This window comes from Trachypithecus francoisi, unplaced genomic scaffold (assembly GCF_009764315.1).
Source record: "Trachypithecus francoisi isolate TF-2019V2 unplaced genomic scaffold, Tfra_2.0 Lachesis_group1, whole genome shotgun sequence".
NCBI lineage: Eukaryota > Metazoa > Chordata > Mammalia > Primates > Cercopithecidae > Trachypithecus > Trachypithecus francoisi.
In genome coordinates this window covers 24,633,839-24,658,151 of record NW_022681454.1, presented here as the reverse complement: position 1 = coordinate 24,658,151, position 24,313 = coordinate 24,633,839, and the positions used below count along the sequence as shown (strand labels likewise).

General features: G+C 40.2%; 2 protein-coding genes and 1 long non-coding RNA gene across 9 annotated transcripts in view; 1 reads left to right on the top strand and 2 right to left on the bottom strand.

The window, feature by feature from the left end:
* The window catches only part of ANAPC4 (anaphase promoting complex subunit 4), a 41,583-nt gene extending 27,740 nt beyond the window's left edge, over window positions 1–13,843 (bottom strand). The window contains exons 1-8 of one of the 4 annotated variants that reach the window (XM_033213918.1): window positions 13,624–13,843; window positions 13,412–13,550; window positions 10,215–10,320; window positions 7,307–7,439; window positions 2,058–2,132; window positions 1,891–1,917; window positions 1,751–1,795; window positions 600–684 (exon numbers count right to left, since the gene is read on the bottom strand). In XM_033213918.1, coding sequence (XP_033069809.1) covers window positions 600–684; window positions 1,751–1,795; window positions 1,891–1,917; window positions 2,058–2,132; window positions 7,307–7,439; window positions 10,215–10,320; window positions 13,412–13,540 — 600 coding nt within the window. In that variant the 5' untranslated portion in view covers window positions 13,541–13,550; window positions 13,624–13,843. The remainder of the gene's footprint in view (window positions 1–599; window positions 685–1,750; window positions 1,796–1,890; window positions 1,918–2,057; window positions 2,133–7,306; window positions 7,440–10,214; window positions 10,321–13,411; window positions 13,551–13,623) is intronic. The other 3 variants (XM_033213914.1, XM_033213915.1, XM_033213916.1) reach the window with 3 other exon arrangements.
* A 104-nt stretch (window positions 13,844–13,947) lies between these two features.
* Window positions 13,948–24,313, top strand: part of LOC117085227 — a 39,440-nt gene continuing 29,074 nt past the window's right edge. For all 3 annotated transcript variants that reach the window (XR_004437881.1, XR_004437882.1, XR_004437880.1), the window contains exons 1-2: window positions 13,948–14,015; window positions 15,005–15,080. This is a non-coding gene — a long non-coding RNA (uncharacterized LOC117085227). The remainder of the gene's footprint in view (window positions 14,016–15,004; window positions 15,081–24,313) is intronic.
* ZCCHC4 (zinc finger CCHC-type containing 4) overlaps window positions 20,111–24,313 on the bottom strand; it is a 58,491-nt gene continuing 54,288 nt past the window's right edge. For both annotated transcript variants that reach the window (XM_033213919.1, XM_033213920.1), the window contains one exon: window positions 20,111–21,115. In XM_033213919.1, coding sequence (XP_033069810.1) covers window positions 20,980–21,115 — 136 coding nt within the window. In that variant the 3' untranslated portion in view covers window positions 20,111–20,979. The remainder of the gene's footprint in view (window positions 21,116–24,313) is intronic.

Here is a 24,313-nt window from a genome sequence, read left to right as displayed (position 1 = left end):
AAAAGCAGAAGCATACACTCCGAGCTCCAGCCACACACATGGAGCAGATGAAGGTAGGTGTCTGCCTGCATGGACCTTTCTAGTTACAAGGCAACAAAAACAACCTGGTTCCCTCACCCCTACCCGAGTCTCAAATCAAGTGCTGGAGAAACAACATATTCCACAGAGCCTGCAATCTTTTCTACCCCTTTTCGGAGTGGTAAGAGTCAGATGAAAAAGCTATGGAGAAGACCGAGACGTAGCAACTCTAGTAGATTCAGTACTGGACTTAAGAATGCTTCTGAAGATTTACATTCCAATCACAAATTGAAGCTCTTTTACATCTCACACTAGAAAAACATTAAATCATAATCAAGTGCATCATACTAATCTTTCTGTTAAAAGAAAAAAAAAAACAAACTTGACTAATTACACAAATAGCTCCCAATCTTTATAGACATATCACAATTATTTTATCTTCCTAAGAAAATTATTCTCTGAACATTTAATTCTAAAAACCGAGACTGAAAAAAAACCTGGTGTTTTATTCTTTTTCCATAAGTACCTAGTATATTCTAAGAGAAATAATTTAGAAAGAGAAAATTTTAAAGAAATCTTACCCCCGTGACTCGAGCAATTTTAAACATTCCATAAGCATAAAGCTCAATAAATCCAGAGCTTCCTCCAAGGACAAGAATATTAAGCCTAATTAAAAATAATGCAACAAGCTGAGAACGAATCAACAACACAGATGATTACATTCTTAAACCAAGATATAAATTATTACTGCTTTCATATAATCTACATGCTAAAGCTCCCCTGCAGAGGGAAGTGAAACATCAAACCCACTAACACTCAATACTCAATCGTATCAGGTTTATTCCTTTTTTCAAAGAACATAAATTTTCTCTAGCCTAAAAAAAATCAGCTTATGGTAAAATAAGAATATGTTATTTTAATAACAACTAGATTTATGCACCATCAATAACAAAACAATCCTTTTACCAACTAATACAAAGTGTCATCAGTTTTATCATCGTTATGATGCTAAATACATTAAATGGGCTTTAAAAACATGAATACTTAAATTTTAGAAACTCTAGTACTTATATCCTTTTATTTATTAAACATATGTGCATATTATTATTAGAACTTGATAAAACGAAAGGCCACACAATAAAAACAATAATAGATATTAAAATCTATATATTGTTTGAAGGTATTAATGTCAACAATGAGGCCAGGTGTGGTGGCTCATGCCTGTAATCCCAACACTTTGGGAGGCCAAGGTGGGTGGATCTTCTGAGGTCGGGAGTGTGAGACCAGCCTGGCCAACATGGTGAAACCCTGCCTCCACTAACAATACAAAAATTAGGCCGGGCACAGTGGCTCACGCCTATAATCCCAGCACTTTTGGAGGCCAAGGCAGGTGGATCACAAGGTTGAGAGATCAAGACCATCCTGGCCAACATGGTGAAACCCCGATCCTACTAAAAATACAAAAATTAGAGAGGCCTGGTGGCGGGCGCCTGTAGTCCCAGCTACTCGGGAGGCTGAGGCAGAAGAATCACTTGAACCAGGAAGGCGGAGGTTGCAGTGAGCCGAGATCGCACCACTGCACTCCAGCCTGGGTGACAGAGACTCCATCTCAAAACAAAAAAAAACAAAGAAATAAAATAGCATATAAAGGATTTGCTCTTAAAGCTTCTGAAAACTGCCTCAAACATGAAATAACTTTAAGAAATTAGACTTATTTATCTGTAAGACTTACCTGACGTCTCCCAAGAGCTTAATAATTTCATCAGAATTTTCTTCACTAAAATATACAAATAAATTGGGTCATCTTTCAATTCTATCTTTCAAATAACAACAGATTATCTTACTTAAAAACAAGAAAAGGCATTATCTTACCTAAATATTTTTGAGGTGTTGCTATAGCTAGAAGGAAACAGAGATTAAGGTAAAAAATACTCTTAGCAAAAATACGTATTTTAAAATGTATGAGAAAATTGTCAGTGTTAAAAGCAGAAGAAAGAGAAATCTGCGAGATTAATTTCAAAGACACCAGTGATACATACTTTTTTGGCAGTGTAGGTAGTTTAGGTAAGAGGAGATTTGACTCATCCTCAGCATTATAAAATGATGTGAGAACACTAAAAAGGAAAACATGAAGGTATTATAAAAACGCCAAAGATTTTACTTCTCTTACCATTAAAAATGCCAATTTTTTAAAAAGATACCCAGTTTTACAACATTATCAAGTAAATAGATGCCACAAATACTATACAGTTATAGTCAGTTTAACAGTCCCAAACGAGAAATTGAAAAGTAGGAATTTCTTTGTTATTTTAGGGGAAAAAAAAATCAGCCTGCACGATAATAAACATTTTTCTTAGCATATCAAATGCATTCATACTCAGATACTGAGAATTTACGATTTCTTAACTCTCATTTAAGAACTCACACTAAACCTATGACTACTAAGAGTAATTTTAAAGAACACTGCAATTACTCTATCTTTTATTTATGAGACAGGGTCTCACCCAGGCCGGACTGCAGTGATGTGATCATGGTTCACTGCAGCCTCCACCTCCTGAACTAAAGTCATCGTCCTGTCCCAGCCTCCTGAATAGCTGGGGCTACAGGTGCAAGCCATCACACCGAGCTAATATTTTTTATTTTTTTGTAGACGTGGGGGTCTCATTACGTTGCCCAGACTGGTCTGAAACTCCTGGTCTCAGGCAATCCTCCTGCCTCAGCCTCTCAAAGTGCTAGGATTACAGGCATGAATCACTGTACATGGCCTACCGTATGATTTAATTATCGGTTCTATGACTTATATACACTTGTGGATTTAAGACTCCAACAGGTATATGAGACTACACCATGCCTTTTGAAATAGTCTTATTTTCCCCCTTTTCCTTCCCAATTCTAACTCCAAATAAGGTTGGAAATAAATGAGTGAGCAAGTAAAAAAGTGGTGATTTAGCAAGTATTTTTTCCTACTTTAACAAAAAGGAGCTGTCTTAAGAGACCCTGGAATCTCCACATAACATTTCTAAACTGTCAGTAGAAAGTATGTTGGGAATACACATAGCAGATAACTGGGCTGGAAGAGGACTTACATGGTATGCTCTGACCCTCTAACCTTCTATAGATTCACATAACCATTTGTAATCCTTCATGATCTGATGATGGATTTATCACTCTGGGTTATCTGCAGTGAATTTCAAACCCCAGGTCAAACCCTTGTCATCCAATTCTTTCAGGCTTCCCTTAGGAAAGCTGGCAATTAATATTCAGGATTTACAAATTCATTTGTTACTAACTTAGTATAACTTAATTAGAAAGGAAAAGTTTATACAAAGAAAATTACCATATTTCCCCAAAAAAGAAAAACAATTTTTGTTTTCAATATCAGCCAAAACCACTGATTCCTCCAGTCTTCTTCACTGTAACCCTGGTGTATTACTTGACTATACAGATTAAGGCAGAATTATTTTTATGAAACAAGGAAACTATCAGGACCATGGACAAAGAAAAAACCTGTCCAGCATTAGAACAGAAGGCTCAACTTAGCACTTTTCATATTCTAAGAATACTTACTGAGACAAAAAAAAGTTCAGATGATATAAATCATGAAATGGAAATTAATATATATTAATTAACATAACTTTAAAATTACTGATTGGCAAATTGAGGTTGTTTTCCATTTCACCATTTTATGGAGCTTTGTTTTTTGTCTCAGTAACTATTTTTGGAGTATGAAATGACTAGAAAGAGGAGAAAACTCTTAGCTATTCAGGTTTACCGCTCCAATAAGAAAATACAGGCCTATCTCCTTCAACTGTGCTTCCCTTCATCCTGCTTCCCAGATACTGCATTTTGCACAAATTAAAAGCTTGTGGCAACCCTATGTCAAACAAGTCTATCAGCCAAGCAAGTCTACTGGAGTCCTTTCTCCAGCAGCCATGTCCTCACATGTGCTTCTGTGTCACATTTTGAAATATTTGCAATACTGCAATTTTTTTCATTATTATAGTATTTGTTATGGTGATTTGAGGTCAGTAATCTTTGATGTTACTATTGCAATTGTTTTGGGGGTACCACAAACCAAGGCCATATAAAGTGGTGAGCTTTGGCCGGGTGTGGTGGCTCACACCTGTAATCCCAGAGCTTTGGAAGGCTGAGGAGGGCAAATCACTTGACAGGAGTTCGAGACCAGCCTGGCCAACATGGTGAAACCCTGTCTCTACTAAAAATATAAAAATTAGTTGGGCGTGGTGGCGCACACCTCTAATTCCAATTACTCAGGAGGCTGAGGCAGGAGAATCACTTGAACCCTGCAGGCAGAGACTGCAGTCAACCAAGATTGCACCACTGCACTCTGGCCTGGATGACAGAATGATAACCGTGTCTCAAAAAATAAATAAATAAGGCCAGGCGCTGAGGCTCATGCCTGTAATCCCAACACTTTAGGAGGTCGAAGCGTGCGGATTACCTGAGGTCAGGAGTTCAAGACTAGCCTGACCAACAAGGAGAAACCCCATCTCTACTAAAAATACAAAATTAGCTGGGCATGGTGGCGCATGCCTGTAAACCCAGCTACTCACGAGGCTGAGGCAGAAAAATCACTTGAACCTGGGAGGCGGAGGTTGTGGTGAGCTGGCATGGCGCCACTGCACTCCAGCCTGGGCAATAAGAGCGAAACTCCAACTCAAAAATAAATAATAAATAAAAATAAATTTTTAAAAATGGAGAAATGTGAGTGTTCTGACTGCTTTACTGACTGGCCGTTCCCTCTCTCCCTTCCTTTGCACAAGACTCCCTATTCCTTGAGACACAATATTGAAACCAGACCAGTTAATATCCCTACAATGACCTCTAAGTGTTCCACTGTCTCACTTTAAATCAAAAGCTAGAAATGATTAGGCTTAGAGAGGAAGACACGTCGAAAGCCAAGATTAGGCCAAAAGCTAGGCCTCTTCTGCCAGTCTGCCAAGTTGTGAATCCAAAGGAAAAGTTCTTAAAGGAAATTAAAAGTGCTACTCCAGTAAATCCAAAAATAATAAGAACGTGAAAGAGCCTTACTGCTGATATGGAGAAAGTTTTAGTGATCTGGACAGATGATCCAACCAGCCACAGCATTCTGTTAAGCCAAAACCTAATCTAGAGTAAGGCCCCGACTCTCTTCAATTCTATGAAAGTGCTGAGAAGAAGCTGCAACAAGTTATCCAGAACATCCAGCTAAATGACTGAAGAAGGCGGTTACATTCAGCAGCAGATTTTCAATGGAGAAGAACAGCCTTTTATTGGAAGATGCCATTGAGGATTTTCTATTTATTTATTAAAATATATAGATATCTCATATATGCACATATGACATACATGCATATATATGTATATATATGATATATATATGCATATATGTGTATCTGTGTGTTTATATATACGTATTTTAAAGCCAGTGAAATATAGCACCATCTAGGACTTTCATAGCTAGAGAGGAGTCAATGACTGGCTTCAAAGCTTCAAAGGTATAAGCTGATTCTTTTGTTAGGGGTTAACACAGCTGGTAACTTTCAGTTGAATCCAAAACTCATTTACTGTTCTGAAAATCCTATAGTGCTTAACAATTATGCTAAATCTATCCCATCTGTGTTTTATAAATGGAACAACAAAGCCTAGACGACAGCATATATATATGTTTACAGCATGGTTCACTAAATGTTTTAATCCACTACTGAGGCCTACTGCTCTGAAAAAAGGTTCCTTTCAAAATATTACTGCTCATTCATGACTGGTCACCCAAGAGCTCTGATAGAGAGATATAAGTTAATGTTGTTTTCATGCCTGTTAACACAAAAATCCATTCTGCATCACATGGGTTAAGTAGACTGTCAAGTCTTGTTTTTTTTTGAGACAGGTCACTCTGTCACCCAGGTTGGAGCGCAGTGGTCCACTTACGGCTCACTGCAGCCTCAACCTCCTCAGGGTCAGGTGATCCTCCCTCCTCAGCTTCCTGAGCAGCTGGGACTATAGCTACTATGCCTGGCTAATTTTTAAGAGGGTTTCACCATGTTGCCCAGGGTGGTCTTGAACTCCTGAGTTCAACTGATCTGCCCATCTTGGCCTCCCAAAGTGCTGGGATTACAGGCATGAGCTGCCATGCCTGGTCACCTTTCAAGTCTTATTATTTCAGAAAAACATTTCATAAAGCTAGAGCTGACATAGATAGTGATCACTCTGATGGACCTGGGCAAAGCAAATTGAAAACCTTCTAGAAAGGATTCACCATTCTGGATGCCATTAAGAACATTCACAATTCATGGGAAGAAGTCAAAATATCAACATTAACATGAGTTTGGAAGAAGTTGATTCCAACACTCATGGATGACTTTGGGGGTTCAAGACTTCACTGGAGGAAGTAACTGCAGATCTGGTGGAAATAGCAAGAGAACCAGAATTAGAAGTGGAGGCTGAAGATGGGACTGAATTGCTGCAATCTCATGACAAAACTTGAACGGATAAGGAGTTTTCTTATGGATGAGCAAACAAAGCGCTTTGTTGAGATGGAATTTAGTCCTGGTAAACATGCTATGAGCAATGTTCAAATGACAAAGGATTTAGAATATTCCATAAACTTAGTTGACAAAGCAGCAGTAGAGTTGGAGAGAGCTGACTCTAATTTTGAAAGAAGTTCTACCTTGGGTGAAATGCTATCAAATAGCATCTCATGCTACAGAGAAATCTTTCCTGAAAGAGCCAACTGATGTGACAAATTCCACCGTTGTCGATGTTAAGAAATTGCCACAGCCACCTTAACCTTCGGCTGCCACCACCCTGATCAGTCAGCAGCCATCAGCACCAAGGCAAAACCCTCCACTTCCAGTGAGATCACCACTCACTAAAAGTTCAGATGATCATTAGCATTTTTTAGCAATAAAGTATATTTTAACTAAGGTACATACTTAATTTTTTTAGACATGATGTCATTGCACACTTAAAATGTACCATAGCATAGTACAAACATAACTTTTACATGCACTGAGAAACCAAGAAATTCAAATGACTTGCTTTTATCGCAATGTTCATTTTATTGCAGTGGTCTGGAACCAAGCCCACAGTATCTCTGAGGTATGCCTATAGATGTTTATCAGAAGGAAAAAAAAATCTAAGAAAGCATTAAAAAATTTCATCTTGATAAACTGAAACCAAAATTTAAATGCAACACACATACACTTAATACTCAGATACTCCTAAGTTTCCATTTAAAAAAATTAAAATCTCATGAATATCCTATGCCTACATACGTTTTTCTAATTACCTGCTTTCTACTGTCACTTCCATCCAATGCATACAGGAAACTGGAGCCTCCACGGAAAAAGAGTGTAAGCTCTCAGGTTTTTCTACATCACACAAAACAATTTTCTTGGTATCAGCAAGAGCAAAGGCCAAAACTAAAATAAGAAAAAACAATCAGAATAAATTAGTGTAACATCTGAGAAAAATAAATGGGTATTTCACTTATTGCCCAGTTTTACTCTTTTAAGTTCATCTTAATCATGGCAATTTTTGACCTAAACATCCTTCAATATTTTAAAAACTAAAAAAGAAATATTTGCATATATTGTAGTTACATTATTATCTAAGCTTATTTTCAAGTGCTCAAACTTTATAGGATATCTACTACTTTCTCACGTATCACACTTAGCGTCTTACACATCAAAGTCTCCAGACTGAAACCCTGTTGTCAGGCAGAAAATACAAAAGAGGCTTCCACAAATACACAATTGTATCTTATCACATGTCTAAAAGGTAAGCGGTGATTCCATCTGCTTTGTTCTTGGAATGCTTTTTATTCCTCTTTTATGTTTCTAAACCATGGTGGGAAACGAGGCCATTAAACACACATAAATCTTCCTTTGAGTGTGGCTGAATTTTCTAGTATGGTTTCTGTACGCAAGTCATTATTTCTTCCTAATGTGCAATTTAAGAATTTAAGAATTTCCAAAAAGAGGGCAGTGAGTTTCACCGCATATCACCATCACATGCAACTCTGCCAGATGTGAACCAATCCCAGCCTTCTTAAAAACAATTTAAAATAAACTTGATCATTATCTAACAAAAAACATATTTTACTGTCCAAAAACATGAGATTTTTAAAAAATGAATAACACAACTACTTAAATACATTTTAACACACACTTTTATGATTTATCTTTGAGATTCCATGTTTTTGAATGATTTAGAGCAAGATCTCATAACTTTACTTATAAAAGTCTAATCTTACACATATTCTACATATACTCCAAGCAAAATGACTACAGAATGCGCATAGAATGTTTAAGACATTCCTGGAAATTCCATTTTGGGACTTAATCTAAGGAGCTACTGGCAAAGTTCTTCCCAGTGTTCAGAATGTTTACACAGCATTGTTTATCAAAGCTAAAAACTGAAAACCATCTAGACATCTGGAACAGGTTTAGTAAATTTAGTAAATTTAGTAATTTAGTAGATAAATACAGTGGGTTAGTATGCAATTAACATTAATGTGGTAAATCTATCCACACTGACATGGGAAAAAGTGAGTGGGAAAAAGAAAAAGAAAAAGCTATACAACAAAATGGCATGCACCAAATAACCGTCTTTTGATGAAACTACATACAGATCTCTACATGTATGTATTTTATCGGGAAATATTGGAAAAGATGTTCACCAAAACAGAACAATTGTCATCTCTAAGTGATCTGCTTTCAGGGATTTTTTTTTTTGAAACGGAGTCTTACTCTTGTAGCCCACGCTGGAGTGCAGTGGTGTGATCTCGGCTCACTGCAAACTCCACCACCTGGGTTCAAGCAATTCTCTGCCTCAGCCTCCTGAGAAGCTGGGATTACAGGCGCCTGCCACCACGCCTGGCTAATTTTTGTATTATTAATAGAGATGGGGTTTCACCATATTGGCCAGGCTGGTCTTGAACTACTGACTTCATGATCCACTTCCCTCAGCCTCCCAAAGTGCTGGTATTACAGGCATGAGCCACCACACTCAGCCTAGGGAATTTTTAAGTACTTATTTATATTTATCTAGGGACAAAATTAAGCAATGAGGGCCAGGTGCAGTGGTTCACACCTGTAATCCCCAAAGTCTGGTAGGCCAAGGTGGGCGAATCACTTGAGGCCAAGAGTTCGAGACCAGCCTGGCCAACACAGTGAAATCTTGTCTCTACTAAAAAACACAAAAATTAGCCAGGGATGACAGTGCACACCTGTAGTCTCAGTTACTCAGGAGGCTGAGGGGGGAGAACTGCTTGAACCCAGGAGGTGGAGATTTCAGTAAGCCCAATGTTGCAGCGAGCCAAGATCGCACCACTGCACTGCACTCTAGCCTGGGCAACAGAGTGAGACACTGCCTGGGGGAGGAAAAAAAAAAAGCAATGAGGAGCACATATGTTACAAAAACAATTCACTTTTTTCTTAAAGCACCAATAAAATTTTTAAATAGTTTATATTTATCTACAGAAAAATTAAGCAAAGAACAACACATATTTTACAAAAACAATTCGCTTTTTTCTTAAAGTACCAATGATACAAATGAACTTTAAATTGTAATTTACAGCATTTTACTGCACTGATCGTATGTGTACAACAGTTCCAATACAGACTGTCATTGTAAAAACATTACATGAAGGAGAGTTCAGTCACCAGAGCCATAACAGGCTATAACATAAGAGGGTGCCAGAAGAAAGATCACACACAGAAATGGAAGGTATGGGGCCAAAGTTGATAGTGCCTCAGGTGAGGCAAACACACATGCACCAAGGGAATATGTGCCACCCATTTCATGCGAAAATATATTGTGAAAGAAAAAGGCCATGATGGCTTTGAACTAACTCACTGGCGAGTGGCAAGTGGTGCTTGGGCCAAATAATACAGGACAAGATGACAGTGGAAAGAACAAAACCAAAACATTTTGTATATTTCATCAGATTTCACTTTGGGGTTATCTCTGCCGAGAAGCTAGATTTTATTTAAGAAATATCTTTGCCAAGAAACAAGATAGCAGAATTACTCTGAGTTCTATAAAAATATTTTAAGGCTTTTTTTTTTTTTAAAGTTCTCAAACTGATATTTATAACTAACATATACTAAGAACAATAAATCCTTTCTGAAAATGGGCTTTACAGAATACTCTTTGTGAAAATAAAAACATATTTTTTGTAATATTATCATTACGTTTGCCATCTGGTCTCCATGCCAGACATGTCACCTCCTTTCCTGTATTTTCATTTGGCGGAAAACTCCAAACTCGATGAAAACTGGCCAGTCGATGAAGTAAAACCTAAGACAAAGCAGATATAATGGCAGGAAATTAAAAATCCATTTCCAAAAATAAAATAAACTTAGATCCTTACTAAACATTTTTTTTAAATGACCATCTCTCACTTAGGTATCAGAAGAATAGACAAAGACAACAGTGTCTGAGGAACACAAGGTCTTTTAAAACAAACGGGTGAAACAAGGTCTAATTTAATCCTGTATCGAATCTTTTTTTGTTTTGTTTTCTTTTGAGACAGAGTTTCGCTCTTGTTGCCCAGGCTGGAGTGCAGTGGCGCAATCTCAGCTCACCCCAACCTCCACCTCCTGGGTTCAAGCAATTCTCCTACCTCATCCTCCCGAGTAGCTGGGATTACATGCATACGCCACCACACCCGCCTAATATTTTATTTTTAGTAGAGATGGGGTTTCTCTATGTTGGCCAGGCTGGTCTTGAACTCCTGACCTCAGGTGATCCACCTGCCTCGGCCTCCCAAAGTGCTGGGATTACAGACGTTAGCCACCGCGCCTGGCCCTGTACCTAATCTTTTATGTCAACGGGAGACTTACCTTTTATAAAGAAGAAGGCTGTCCAAGGTGACAACCAAAAAAGAAATAAAAGAACACAAACACCACTAAAAAGGTAGCTAGCTGTAATATAGTCAAATTATACTAAGTTTGGAATTCATCCACGTGGCACCTAATTTCAGCTGTGTCACTCACTAGCCATAGATCTTAGACAAATCACTTAACCATTCTAAATCTCCATTTCCACACCAGTAAATTCCCACCTTGGAAGGTCAACATGTTGCCCAAGAGCTCTACGACTGCCCCTGTAGCAGCTTCTATACAACCACTGACAGTAAGGAAGAAAAGGCCTCACAAAATGCACATGCTCCTCCAAGACCCCTCCCCATCTCCACACTCAGCTTCACCACCATGACCCTGCCTTATCTCACAGCTCATAGCACCCTTCACTCCGGGTTACATCATCTCCTGGACTTGACCCTCTCTTTTCTGAAACCATTCCTGCCATACTTACTTCTGAAACTCTTCCTCTGTGCTTTCTATAGGTCACGGTGAGGTGTCATCATGAAATTAATATCTTCATACTTTTCTCTGAAATGTGCCTCTCACCTGAGGACAATGCTTCCCTGCAGCCTTGCTAGATGGTAGCCATTTTGTATCCCACAGCCCCTGTACTGCTACTCTTGGGCAGATGAAGTAGGTGTCTTCCTTGATGCCTGATGCCATTTCTTCTCTTCTTGAAAATATCCTAACTTTGAATCACATGTAATCACACCCTACCACCGCTATCCCTCTTAACTGCAGTCCTCTACAGACCCCTAGGCCATTCCCCTCATTCCTTGAAGATCTGGATACCTGGCTCGCTCATGCTTTCTAGCAACATACTCATCCTCATTTTTGGTGATTTCAAGAGCTATGATGTCCTAGCTCTCAATTACCTGTCCTCCAGTGATCACATCTTCTACTGCACTCAGCCACTCTCAGGGTCACACCCCTAGCCTGGTCATTACCAGCAACTGCAGGGCCACCAAAATCTCCATTTCAAACTTCCCACTTTCCATCCACCGCCCCTCTTTCCAGCTCATCTCTACAACACTCAACTCCAATTCTTTGACCTCACCAGGATACAGTCTATTGATTCTACCACCTATTTACTGTTCCTCTCCCCTGCCTTCGCTTCCCTCCTTCATCAGGTTAGAACCCAAAGTTCAGAAACACAATCACTCCCCTTACACATAACTTCAACTCTCTTTCATCTTTCTCTTGCTTTGTCATACTTGCAAAGCAACAACCCTGATTAAACCCAACGATGCCTGCACCCACACAGCCAAAGAGAACGGAGAGAGACACATACAACCTCATTCAACCAGTGTCTCTCAAATAACAACCCCGATCTTGTGTGGCTCTTAACACTGACGAGCAATCCTATTAGGCTTCCCAAGTCCACCTGCCTTGTTAGCTTTTTCATACCTCTTCTTTCTCAAACTTCCAATATATTCTTCTCCATCTTCACCCATAGACAATACCCTTGCTTCTTTCTTCACTGAGAAAATGGATATAATAGTGCCCTCTATCACACCTACCCATCTGATTGCACGGATGTGCCTCCTGTCTACCTTCCCTCCTACTTCTGTGGCTGTACCACCTGCTGCTCTCTAGAGCCACAACAGAGTTTCAAAGCATTCCGGCAGTGGAGGGAGACGAGATTTCATGGAGGGCCCTGAAAAATTAGTCATCAATACCCCGGCGACTGGATCATGGTAGATAACATGGTGCTGTAGTCTGCAGGGTGCTACGATTTCCTTATCACCTAGTTTCCAAATTTGGCTCTATACAACTCTCACCTGGCCAGATAACTCTCAAGCCAGAGATGGAAAGATGCACAGGTGAAGGTTTCCTTACAAAATGGCTGGCAGGTAATAACTCTCAGCAGAAAGTTGGGTACAACTGGCTTATACTCGATGAAGTTTAATGTGAACAAGAAATGGTGATAACACTCATGCACGTTCTCTCTGGAATCCAATGTATCCCTTCCTTGTCCAACTTTAAGGTATTTTTAGTGGTGGTTATCCAACCCGTAGTATAAAACGTGGACAAGAGAAGCCAGATTCTTAAATATATCCTCTGTGGCAGCTACATGCATGCACTTCTGCAGCTGAAGTCTGATAATAACTCTTCCTTCTGCCATTAAAACTGTAAGCAAACTTAGGGCAGGGTCCCTGGATCTACCACTATGTTAGCTCATGAGTGGCACATCGTGGGCTTTTTTAAAAGTTCATTTAATTAATAAACCAATGAGTGAAGACGACTTGGGGAAGTAGGATTGCGTGAGGTGTTAAGCTGTGTGAAAACTGTTACTTTAGCCATGAAAGTACCGAAAATATCACAGACATCACCTTTTGCATATATACTTAAAGTTTGCTGCCGACCTGGGAGGCAAGGGAGTGGTAGCAGGTGGCCCGCCATGTCTGCAGAAGGAGAAACTGAGGCTCCGGCCGCCTGTGGCCCGAAAGAACAGGCTCGGGCTCGGTGTTCTTGGGACCCCGGGAGCAGACCCAGCACAGGCGGGCTCCCGCCGGCTCACTCACCTCGCCCGCTGTGTTGGCCAAAGCAATGAGATCCCGCTTGGGCGACCAGACCAGGAAAATAATCTCCTGTGGGAGCTGCTTCTCTCCCACCACCCGGAAGGACGGGAAACAGGTCGGAAAACGCAACATGGGGACGGCCCTGCAACGACACCCCAGTAAGAGGCCGGCAGGAGCTCCCGGCCCTCCACGAGGAGCCCCGACCGCGGATGTACCTGCAAGAGTCCCCACCGGCGACTAACACACCCCCGGCGACCTCACCCCTCCCTCTGCCGGCCGCGCGCCACAGCCTCCAGACCGCCCCGCCCCGCCGCTGTCGCGCGCTCCAGGCACTTCCGGCGTCGAGACTGCCTCGCGAGAGGAGGAGGCGGGGCGGGGCGCGCACCGGCCTTGGCGGGGCTGAGCCAGACGGGGCGGACGGGGACGGGGCGCGGTGGGCGAGGCAGGGAGCAGCGAGGGGCGGAGCGAGGTGGGGGTAGGATGGAGCCCGTGGGCGGGGCAGGGAGCAGCGAGGGGCGGAGCGAGGGAGGGTGGGGCACGTGGGCGGGGCAGGGAGCCCCCGAGTGCCGCGGAGAGGGAGGGAGCGGAGCGCCCGACCCAGGTGCAGGTGGGATATCTGGGCGCCGGGACCCGGAAGGGCCCGGGAAGGGCGGGGCGGGCCCCTGCGGCCACACGCGGGGCTTTTGGGAACGCGTTTGTGCACGTGTGTGGGCATGCTTGCATAGGTTTCCCGTTTTCCCGGAAATTCGCTGCTGTGGGCGACGGGACGTTAGGGGTTTATGGGGTAGGCTTCAGCAACAACGGGGAGATGATAAAGAATAAGAACTTTAGGCCCTGATGAGCTGGAGCCTCCTCTGACAGTTACTAAGCAAGTAGTTCTCATGTCATTCCTGGTGGGTCAGTATAGAATTTTAAAAGTCCCCCTCTCCAAGCAGCACCCCAAACCAATTAGAAGAAAACCCTGGATGGGCCCAGTATTTACTAAAACTCTTCGGGTGATTCCAGTTTGAAGAGAGAAGAAGCGCCTGCCCTAAAACCTCCCTAACAGGAAAATAATACTGTGACACCTCATCCCTCTTAACCCTCAAAACGTATTGATAGTTGTAGCCCCATCATAACGAATAAAGAGTGTAGGCTCACATAACGATTTCTTCTTGGCATTTACTATGTGGAGGAACTGAGGCTACACGAATGCATGGGACAGGAACTCTGCCCGGAGGCTCACAGGTCAGCCTGGCAGACTTGTACATCAGAATTCATCTGATGTTGCTTTATGTAGGACACATTTAAGTGAGTCAACATGTTCACAGTTCCCACAGCTATGACCTCCCTAAGAGAATGTGACAGTGTCATCCTAGGGTTCTTAAACTTAAACCCTGTGGTAGAAAGTCTACTTTTCACTACCTTTGACTTGTTCAAAGAAGAAAGAGACCGCAGGACCTTTAACTTTGAACAGGCCCCATCTTCTAGACCTCTGTCTAGATCTAGCCCCTGGGAAGTAGATGACGGAGGGAGACTCATTCAGCATCAAGTAACTATTTTGTGCCAAGTACTGTTCTTAGCCCTTGAGTTTATACCTACCCTGTTTCCTTTCAGGGGCTTTGCAACCCTTGCCTTTGCCGCAGACGACTTAGCGTGTGCCCCCAACTCTTCCAGAATCAACATTTCTAAGGTAAAAATGCATCTGCCTTTGTTTTTCACAAAACGCATTTTCAGGTGTTCATGTTTTGGGGCAGTTATAATGGATCACCTGGTGGGGTCCAGTATCTATGCACTTGATATTCTAATGGAAATTGAGTGTCCATTTTCCTGGAACTTACCTGAATACAAACACCCACACAGTACGTGAAAATGACTGTTCCCAGAGGCATAAACACCCTACTGCAAAGGACTGAGTATAACCACCTGCACATTAAGTCTTCACAGAATATGAATTTCCTAAGCCTTACAGCAAAATAAACAGCATAGGTGTGGAGTTCCAGGTGTGGGCAGGAAACAGCAGAGTTTTATGCTGCTATAGACCAGGGGTGTCCAATCTTTTGTCTTCCCACATTAGAAGAATTGTCTTGGGCCACACATAAAATACATTAACACTAATGACAGCTGATGAGCTAAAAAAAAGTCACACAAAAAACTCACGTTTTAAGAAAGCTTATGACTTTGTGTTGGGCTGCATTCAAAGCCCTCCTGTGCCGCAGGCTGCGAGTTAGACAAGCTTGCTATAGACCCTCATGTGTGTTGGTAGGCAGTAGGGGGCAGGAATTGTTCTTGGAAATGATCCAAAGTAGCCGTAAGGCAAGAAATATTAACACATCGTGTTTCCAGCCTTTTCTTCTTCCCACTGCCCCATAAAGATTTTAGCTTTACCTCCTCTGTTTTTTTGCCTCCCCCATCCTTAGGAAAATACTGCTTTGTCAAACTGGCTCATTTGTGCATTGGTGACACAGAATAAAGAGAAAAAGGGAAGAAGGCTCAGGGATCAGGCATCAGTGCTTTTTAAGGAGGCAAGCGCAGGAGAAATAAATATTTGCTTAAGTATATTCATTATAAGGTTATTTACGAAAGTGAAAAAATGCAACCACCTAGATGTCCCATCATAGATTTTTGAAAAATATATCTATCCTGAAGAATACTATGCAGACATAAATCGATGTTCACAATATACTTATGAAAAAGCATGGGACATAAAACAGTATGTAATTAAAATTCCATTTTCTTGAGGGAAATTTGTGCATGTGTCTGTAAACCTATTTATGCAAGAACCTATCTTTGGAAGAGTAGACAGGGAAGTTATAAGAGTGGTTATCTCTGGGTGGTAGGGTTAGAGATGCTTCTATTTTTCCTTGATTTACCTGGCTCATGTATTAACTGTAAAGTTAACAAGCAGCAACATTTGTTTTCCTGTTTTTTGTTTGTTTGTTTGTTTGAGACGGACTCTTGCTCTTGCTGCCCAGGCTGGAGTACGATGGCGTGATCTCGGCTCACTGCAACCTCTGCCTCCCAGGTTCAAGCGATTCTCCTGCCCCGAGTGGCTGGGATTACAGGCACCCGCCACCATGCCCAGCTACTTTTTTTGCATTTATAATAGAGACGGGGTTTCACCATGTTGGCCAGGCTGGTCTCGAACTGCTGACCTCAGGTGATCCACTCCCCCCGACCCCCCTTAGCCTCCCAAAGTGCTGGGATTACAGGCGTGAGCCACTGCACCTGGCCTGTCTTAAGCATGTGGAATGTTTGGGCTGACTTCCTCTAGTGTTCTCCCACTCCTCCTCTCCACACTTGCAGACGAAGAAAAGTGGCCCATCTATGCAGGCCTACCATCTTAGAGATCACCGGCTGTTTCACCTCTTCTAGTATCCAGTGGTATCAAGCAGCTAAACCAGGGATCTTGTAACTAACTGTCCCGCCAAAGACAATTGAGATAAAACTCAACCTCTCAGAGCTCTGAGATCTTGTTGCTCAGTGTTGGTGCCATTTGCCTCATCTTGCTGAGTTAACATTTATACTATTGCCTGAAATCAAATAGCAGAGATCTTATCTTTACTTTATTGCAATGACCTTCTTAGCTGACCCTCAAGTAATTTCAACCCAGGCCCTCATGGTCCAATTAAAATCACATAAAATAAGTAAAACTGGATTTTCCTTTCGATTTTGTGGAAGCTGTCCTACCTAGACAGCTTAAAGTGTCCCTGCTTCTTACATAGCATAGTTAGGGTGTGAGGCATAAAGCAGGATATTAAATGGCATTTCCATTCACTCAGTTGGTATTTATGAACACCTACTACCTAGAGGGTGAAGAAATGTGTTAGCTTGGCTGTCTGCTTCCCATTAACTGAGGTCACAGGTGATGCGGCTGGTAATCTCTATCACTGTAGAAAAGGCACAGTTCTCGTGCCTAGTAAGCAAACACAATGATGTCCACAGCCACTGCCATCAGTGAGCTTCTAATCTGTACAGGGCTAAACAAGTATGTAAAGTCATTCTTATACAGGGCATGATTTAAGTACCATAAAAGAAGTATAAAAACAACACACAAACACACACATTTTTACTTCTCTGGCAACAGATGTACCACTTCAGTGGAGAGACCAACAGGGACATTGTGAAGGCAGTGGCAGCAGACCAGGACCCTATGTAGGTTGTGATTTTGTATTTCAAGATTCTTGATGATTTTGTATTTCAAGATTCAAACTTCTCCCAGATGCCTAGTATTTTGCAGATTACTTTGAAGGGGCCTTGCAGATAAGGCTACTCATCTTCACACAGCACATCTTCACGTTTAAAACTTCAGTGTTAGGGTGGTCCTCATATTGACTCTAAGTCCCTCCTAATATAAATCTGTTTTCTTTTTCAGTCCCTAGAAGAAACATAATAGAGTGGGTCCAGTTCGTATTTCAGGCATGCCTACCACTTCAGAGACTCTAGAAAATTCCATTCTTACATCAAATTTTTATTGAGCACCAACAAGGCACAAGATACACAAGAGCAGATGAAATGGGTGCTGACATTAAGAGACCTAAATCTTTGAGGGAAATAAAATCTGTAAAAATAATCACAGAATAATATGTGAAAGGCCTTAAATGTGGTATAGAACGCCAAGGGGCCAAAGAAGATTTCAGTATCAGGGACTCATGGAAGATTCCCAGACGAGAACGGACTGGCCACATGGAGGAACATATTCCAAGCAGAAAGAACAGTATCGGATGAAAAGAACGGGGCATATGGAGTAATAAACTAGTCTAGATACTGGACTAATGTAGGAAAAAAAACATGAAATCGGGCCTACAAAAAGACTTTGTATCTGATTAAATTTCATAATACAAGAAGAAGAATGAAATTTAGCTGTAATTATTTATTAAAAGTATCCTTTTAAAAAGCTTAGAAAATGTTATCTGTCAAATGTCAGGGATTTTCTTCTATTGCTATTTTGAGAAGGTATCTTAATGTTCAGATGTTCAGATTTCTATTAAGAATAAATGACCTCATCCTGCTTCACATTCTACCTCCCAGACACGTTTTTACAGCCTACTAATTAGTTTATTCTCTGAAAAAGGAATCGAGATTAAGTCCTTAAAATTAGTATTAACTGAATGTAAGTGTAAAATCACCAGATTTCCTATTTTTAACTTTCTAAGACAGTAATAAAGTTTTAAAGTACATTATTCCTGGCTGGGTGCGGTGGCTCACGTCTGTAATCCCAGGACTTTGGGAGGCCAAGACGGGCAGATCACCTGAGATGAGGAGTTCGAGACTCGCCTGACCAACATGGCAAAACCCAGTCTCTACAAAAATACAAAAATTACCCGGGTGTGGTGGCGGGCACCTGTAATCCCAGCTACTCGGGAGGCTGAGGCATGAAAATTGCTTGAACCCGGGAGGCAGAGGTTGCAGTGAGCCAAGATCCCACCATTGCATTCCAGCCTGTCTGACAGAGCAAGACTCTGTCTCAAAATAAATAAGTAAGTAAGTACATTATTCCTGATTATAACTATTTCCTCAATTCTAAGATGTGTTTTTTTTTTTTTTTTGCATTTCAGTATTTCTGAAATCAGATAATCTAAAAATTAATTAATGAAGTATTATTTCTCTTCTCCCCCTGAAAAGCTATGATAAAATCAGTGGTGTATTTTACAACTGATGGTATCTTAAAACTAAGGAAATATAGTGATGAGAATAACTTTGGCCTTCAGAACTCAATTTTTCAGTAGTCACAGTCCCTCAGGTGTCTTAGTTTTAGAGGAGATTTCAATAGATTTTATCATGGAATGGTGAACACCATAAAGTCAGGCAATGTCCCTATCCTTGCTTGAATCAGAGAGGGGAACTCTCACAATGGTTTTACAAAGTTCATATCTCACCCAGTCACCTCCAAATGTGCCTCTCCTATCATAGCACTCCATGTAACAAAGGGGAGAAGAGCTTTCTGATGCTTATGAAGTCCAGGGGTATAACTCATCTATTGATGTCAACTGAGGTACACCACTGCCACACTGATCTGGGCCACACTTGAGTATTCTACACCAGGCATCAGTCCTAACTTACCTGGAATTTAAATACCAGGTAGAATGCGGTTCCTCTACCCTTCTTTACAGGGCTCTGGCTAACTCCAAACAAAGATGCCTCCAAATCTGCTTTATAGCAGTTGTTTGGAAACAAGAGAAAAGTCATTATGCAAATATAAGTCATTCAAAACAATTCAGTCTTAAGGAGATAATAACTAGCAGAGAAATGGGGAGATGAACTGTTTGTTCTGGGAGTTCAAATTACTGCCTTAAGTGCTTTGTTTTCAGGCCAAAAGATAATCACCATTAGACCCCAGTAACAATCTTCATTGTTAACATAACTCACCAATGACAGAGGAGAACTGAGAGCCAAGCACTTGGGTCTCATTTAAAATTTAATCACAAAACAAACCTCAGGTATAACTGTTATTCTCCCCATTATAATAATGAAGAAACCAGGGCTTTTAGAGAGAGAGTGGCCTGGCCAAGATCACACAGCCAGGAAATGTTAAGGGTAGGAATGAGGAGTTTCATTACTAAACTATCCTGACTTCTGTTCCGAACTACTTTTACAAAGAGAGAAACTTACTGCATAGGTTAAAAGACACTGGAATGACAGAGCAAGTCTTAGTTCTAAACATCTCACTCATTCAACAAGCATTTAAGTGATTCTAGACCATCAAAGGACAACTGCAAAAAGTACATGGAAAATAAATATTTAAGAATAATGTAATTATAATTACAATCTCTATAGCTATACAGTGCCTTTGTAAAAACTCTCCATCATCTTCAAATTCAGTCTAAAAATAATTGTACACGTACTTTTCAAGTGGGGTTTAAACTATTGTTTCATATTTAACATAAAATATTTTCCTATTTAAATGAACATACTTTTATGTTCAAGGTAGACAAACTTCATAGGTTTTCACTTTCGTTTTCTTCTGACATCTTCTGCAAAAGAATGCTGTCTGCATTTTCTGGATTAAAGAGGCTAGAATAATGTGACAGGATCTGGGTGAGGTGGCTCATGCCTGTAATCCCAGCACTTTGGGAGGCCAAAGCAGGCAGATCCCTTGAGGCCAGGAGTTCGAGATCAGCCTGGCCAACATGGTGAAACCCCGTCTCTACTAAACATACAAAAATTAGCCAGTCACGGTGGCATGTGCCTGTGATCCCAGCTACTCAGGAGACTAAGGCAGGAGAATCGCTTGAACCCGGGAGGCAGAGGTTGCAGTGAGCTGAGGTCATGCCATTGCACTCTAGCCTGGGAGACAGAGCAGGACTCCATTTCAAAAAGAATAAAAATAGAATAATGCGACTGGGAGAGACTTAAAGCGAGGAAAAATGAATGCTGAAAGAACTAGTAAACCGGCTGAAGATGGAACAACTCCCAAGTCCCCAGAGAGGCAGATAAGGGACTGTAAGCCAGCAAATGCCACCTGCCTGTTATCTAGCTCAGAAAGGTGCATACCTCTGGAAGCGGCTGAATTTAAGTCCAGTGTGGCACTTTCAGAAAATGGCATCAAAGGTTGGACCATAAATCTTTCTTATTCTCGAGTCACTGGACATTTAAGAGCCAAGATATTGATGGGCTCTTTCCCTCCTTTTCTTTCTCCTTGTAGCAGATGTATGATTCATGGATTGTCCTTTCGTGGTCTCCATTTTCATCTTATTACTTTTTCTTTGCTTCTGCTTTCTGACAGCTCTGGAAAACAAGGTGCTAAATTATTTCACAGAATGAGTACAGTGAATTATGTAATTATGTTGCAGTTTAATTAACTAGCTGACCAAATAAGAAAATAGAAGAAGGGAAAGAATCTACTGTATTGCAAGCATAAATCCTCATTCTCTTAACCACAACAACAAGGAAAGAGTCAGAGGCCTGACCAAGCAAAATGTTTGAGAAAAAAAATTCTTTAAAAGATGGTTACTATGGATTTAGAACAAGCTGTCTGGGGCAAACACACCACAGAGGTAAATGCAAAGGCAGTGAGATTGGACTTTTTTAAAAAGTTTTTTGTACATCTGTGCTGCTCAACTCAGCACTTCAATCTCCAAATCCTTGAGTGCCGTTTTTTTCCGAGAGGAGCTGATACATGGGGCAGTTAGCAGTGGTAGAAGAATGAAACAGCACAATGGAAAAAACCGACAAGCCTTGAAAGGGCCCGTTTCCTAAGTCCTACAGATTTTCCTTTCCTCAGCGGATCTAAAAGTCCTGACAAGTGCCACGCAGAGTATCAGCATTTTGTGGTCCTTATCTTGAAGATTAGCTTCAAAATAAACAAGCTGGAACTCACCCTCTGAAAACACTGACCCACACCAGACAAAACAGATTCTTTGTTTCTGGTGTTCTCCGCACTAAGTTACAGGCGACCTGTGGCTAAAAAAATTACTGGCCATTCACTTTCTCCAAGCTAGCTGAATCATGTCATGACGCTCATCACATCGAGAACCAAGGAAGGGGCCAGAGCTATAGCACCACCAAACCAGGACTCTTCCCCCGATTACCCAGAAATATCAATGGTTAGGTTCACCTCTCATAAGCTTCTCCATAGGAAAAGCTTATTCGTGATCTTGTCAGGAATAAACCAGGGAAAAGAGCTTCATGAACAATGTATCCCCCAGTGGGTTCAATTTATGCCTCACTTTTTGTTTACTCAGCATATATGTTACCTGTTGAGAATACAAAAATGAATGGGCATAATCTTTGACTTCAAGGAGCTGGCAGACAGAGATATAAGGGGGAGGATAGTCACCCCCCCTCTATCCCTACTTTTTTAGGTGAAGATATTGAGGCTATGAAATCAATGAACATTCCATGAGGAACTGGCAGAACCAGCTTGATTCCAGGACCTGTGCTGTACTATATACTCTAAATTATTTATATATATGCAAACTGCTAACCATATAATAATCACTCAATAAATATTAGCCATTATTAGTTCCACGTGACTATTACGCAGAATTTTGCTTGACAACCTTAAATTTTTTCATATTTAAATTTTGCACTGTGGACTAGGGATACCTTATCAGTTCAAAATAGAACAGTCTACAGAAGAAGTAGGATTGAAAACTTAAACAAAAAAGTTATCTTTATAGTATTATACTGATTAATGCATACTATATAAATCTACTTCCCCACTTTTTTAAAGTAGAATAATTTCTTGGTAAGTGATGATTTAGCAAACTTAATGAAATACAGTATAATCTCTAATGGCAAAGTCAATGAAGCCATGTGTGCCTGTACACAAAATTTAAGTTTCTCTTTGGGTCATCCACTTATAAGCAGGACTAAAAATGAATGAAATTTCACTAGGGGATACGGTAGACAAAAACAGGAGGAAAATATTCGTTTGTAATATGAATATACAAAACTTTCCAGAGATAAAGTCTTTGAATGGTGATGAACTGACTATAAGTCAGTTTTATTTTGTCTTAAAATTAAATTGACCTAGTATTTGTCCTTTAAATTATAGATATTTATGTAACTGATAAAATGAGCTTTAACCACAAGAGGGAGCCAGCATCATTCCAGTTAGCAACTAAAGAAAAATTAACACCAAGGAAAAATAAACTAATATAAGACAGCTGTAAAAAGCCTGAGATGGAAAGACCTTTTATGTCATGTATGCTAAAAAGGTTGTTATTTTTCACTATTGTAAAGAAAAAAATAATTTTGCTTTGTCAATTTCAAAATAATTTTTTTTAAAGCAGTAACTATTAATAGGAGTTTAGATGTCTTCTCTGAGAAAAAAAGTCATATTATTTAAGAATTATCAGGCATCCACATCTCAGAGGATTTGCTCTTGGAATTAAACTTGATAAGATCTAGTACTGAAAGATACTAGATGATTTCCCCTAATGAAATAGTATATTAGTGCCCAATATTTAGGAAGCAATGAAGGGCCTACAATAGAGTATCAAAATGCAAATTCAGTTTCCATGTAAGTTCACAGAATTAAAGGCTGAGCATGTTACTGACTACCACCCAGAATCACACTGACAATGGTACAGCAATCCCAGACCAATATGATTATGAAGTTGTATTCAATTTTTGAAGGTTTATTCTAAGGGAAATATTTTCTAAGATTCTTCAGTAAGCTTCTTTAATTAAGTTTTTAAAACTTTACTTTATCCTGGATTACTCAGTGGAAATAATTATTTAAAGTAGAGTAAATGTAGGAACGAGGCAGTTGTAATGGTAGCCAGAATTCAAGTGGCTGGACCACAATGGAAAAAAAAAAAATTTCACTGACCACAAATAAACAAAACACATGGGAAAGAATTCTAATATTATCATAAATAATTACTAAAGTATCAGATATTTCTAATAAGAATCAATTTTTCTTTAATTACAAGTCATAGTCATATGGTAGCCCAATCTGAAATTTCATATAATGTCATATAATGTCAAATTTAGCTATCTGGTAATCTCCAATTAATAACTGTGTGACATTAGTTTTTTAGCAATAAAGCAAGAGCACTTAATCGCTATCATTCCTTTTAGTTAGGAAAAAAGTATAATCATTCAAATTAGCCTGGTTAAAATAGCAGTGTTTTTCTTTTTTTGTTTTGTTTTGTTTTATTTCGGGGATAACTATTCCAGAAGCAATGCCTTTTCTAAATATGCTATTGTCATTGCTCTCCCTTTACTCTGAGTTGTAATCCATAACTGTAACCAAATATTGGTGAGAGATGTGAAAATAATCACAGGAAAAAAGTAATAAAAATTTCAAATATTTAAGTATTAAGCCTGTCTAAATATTTTTCTTAAAATTTGATATAAAGAAATAGCTTTCTTACAATTTGCCTACTGTGGAATTACTTGCTATTCAATCTGAAGTGCCTTCTCCAGCCTTTCCTGCCATCGTGTGTCTAGATCTGATCTGTTCCTCAAAGCCTG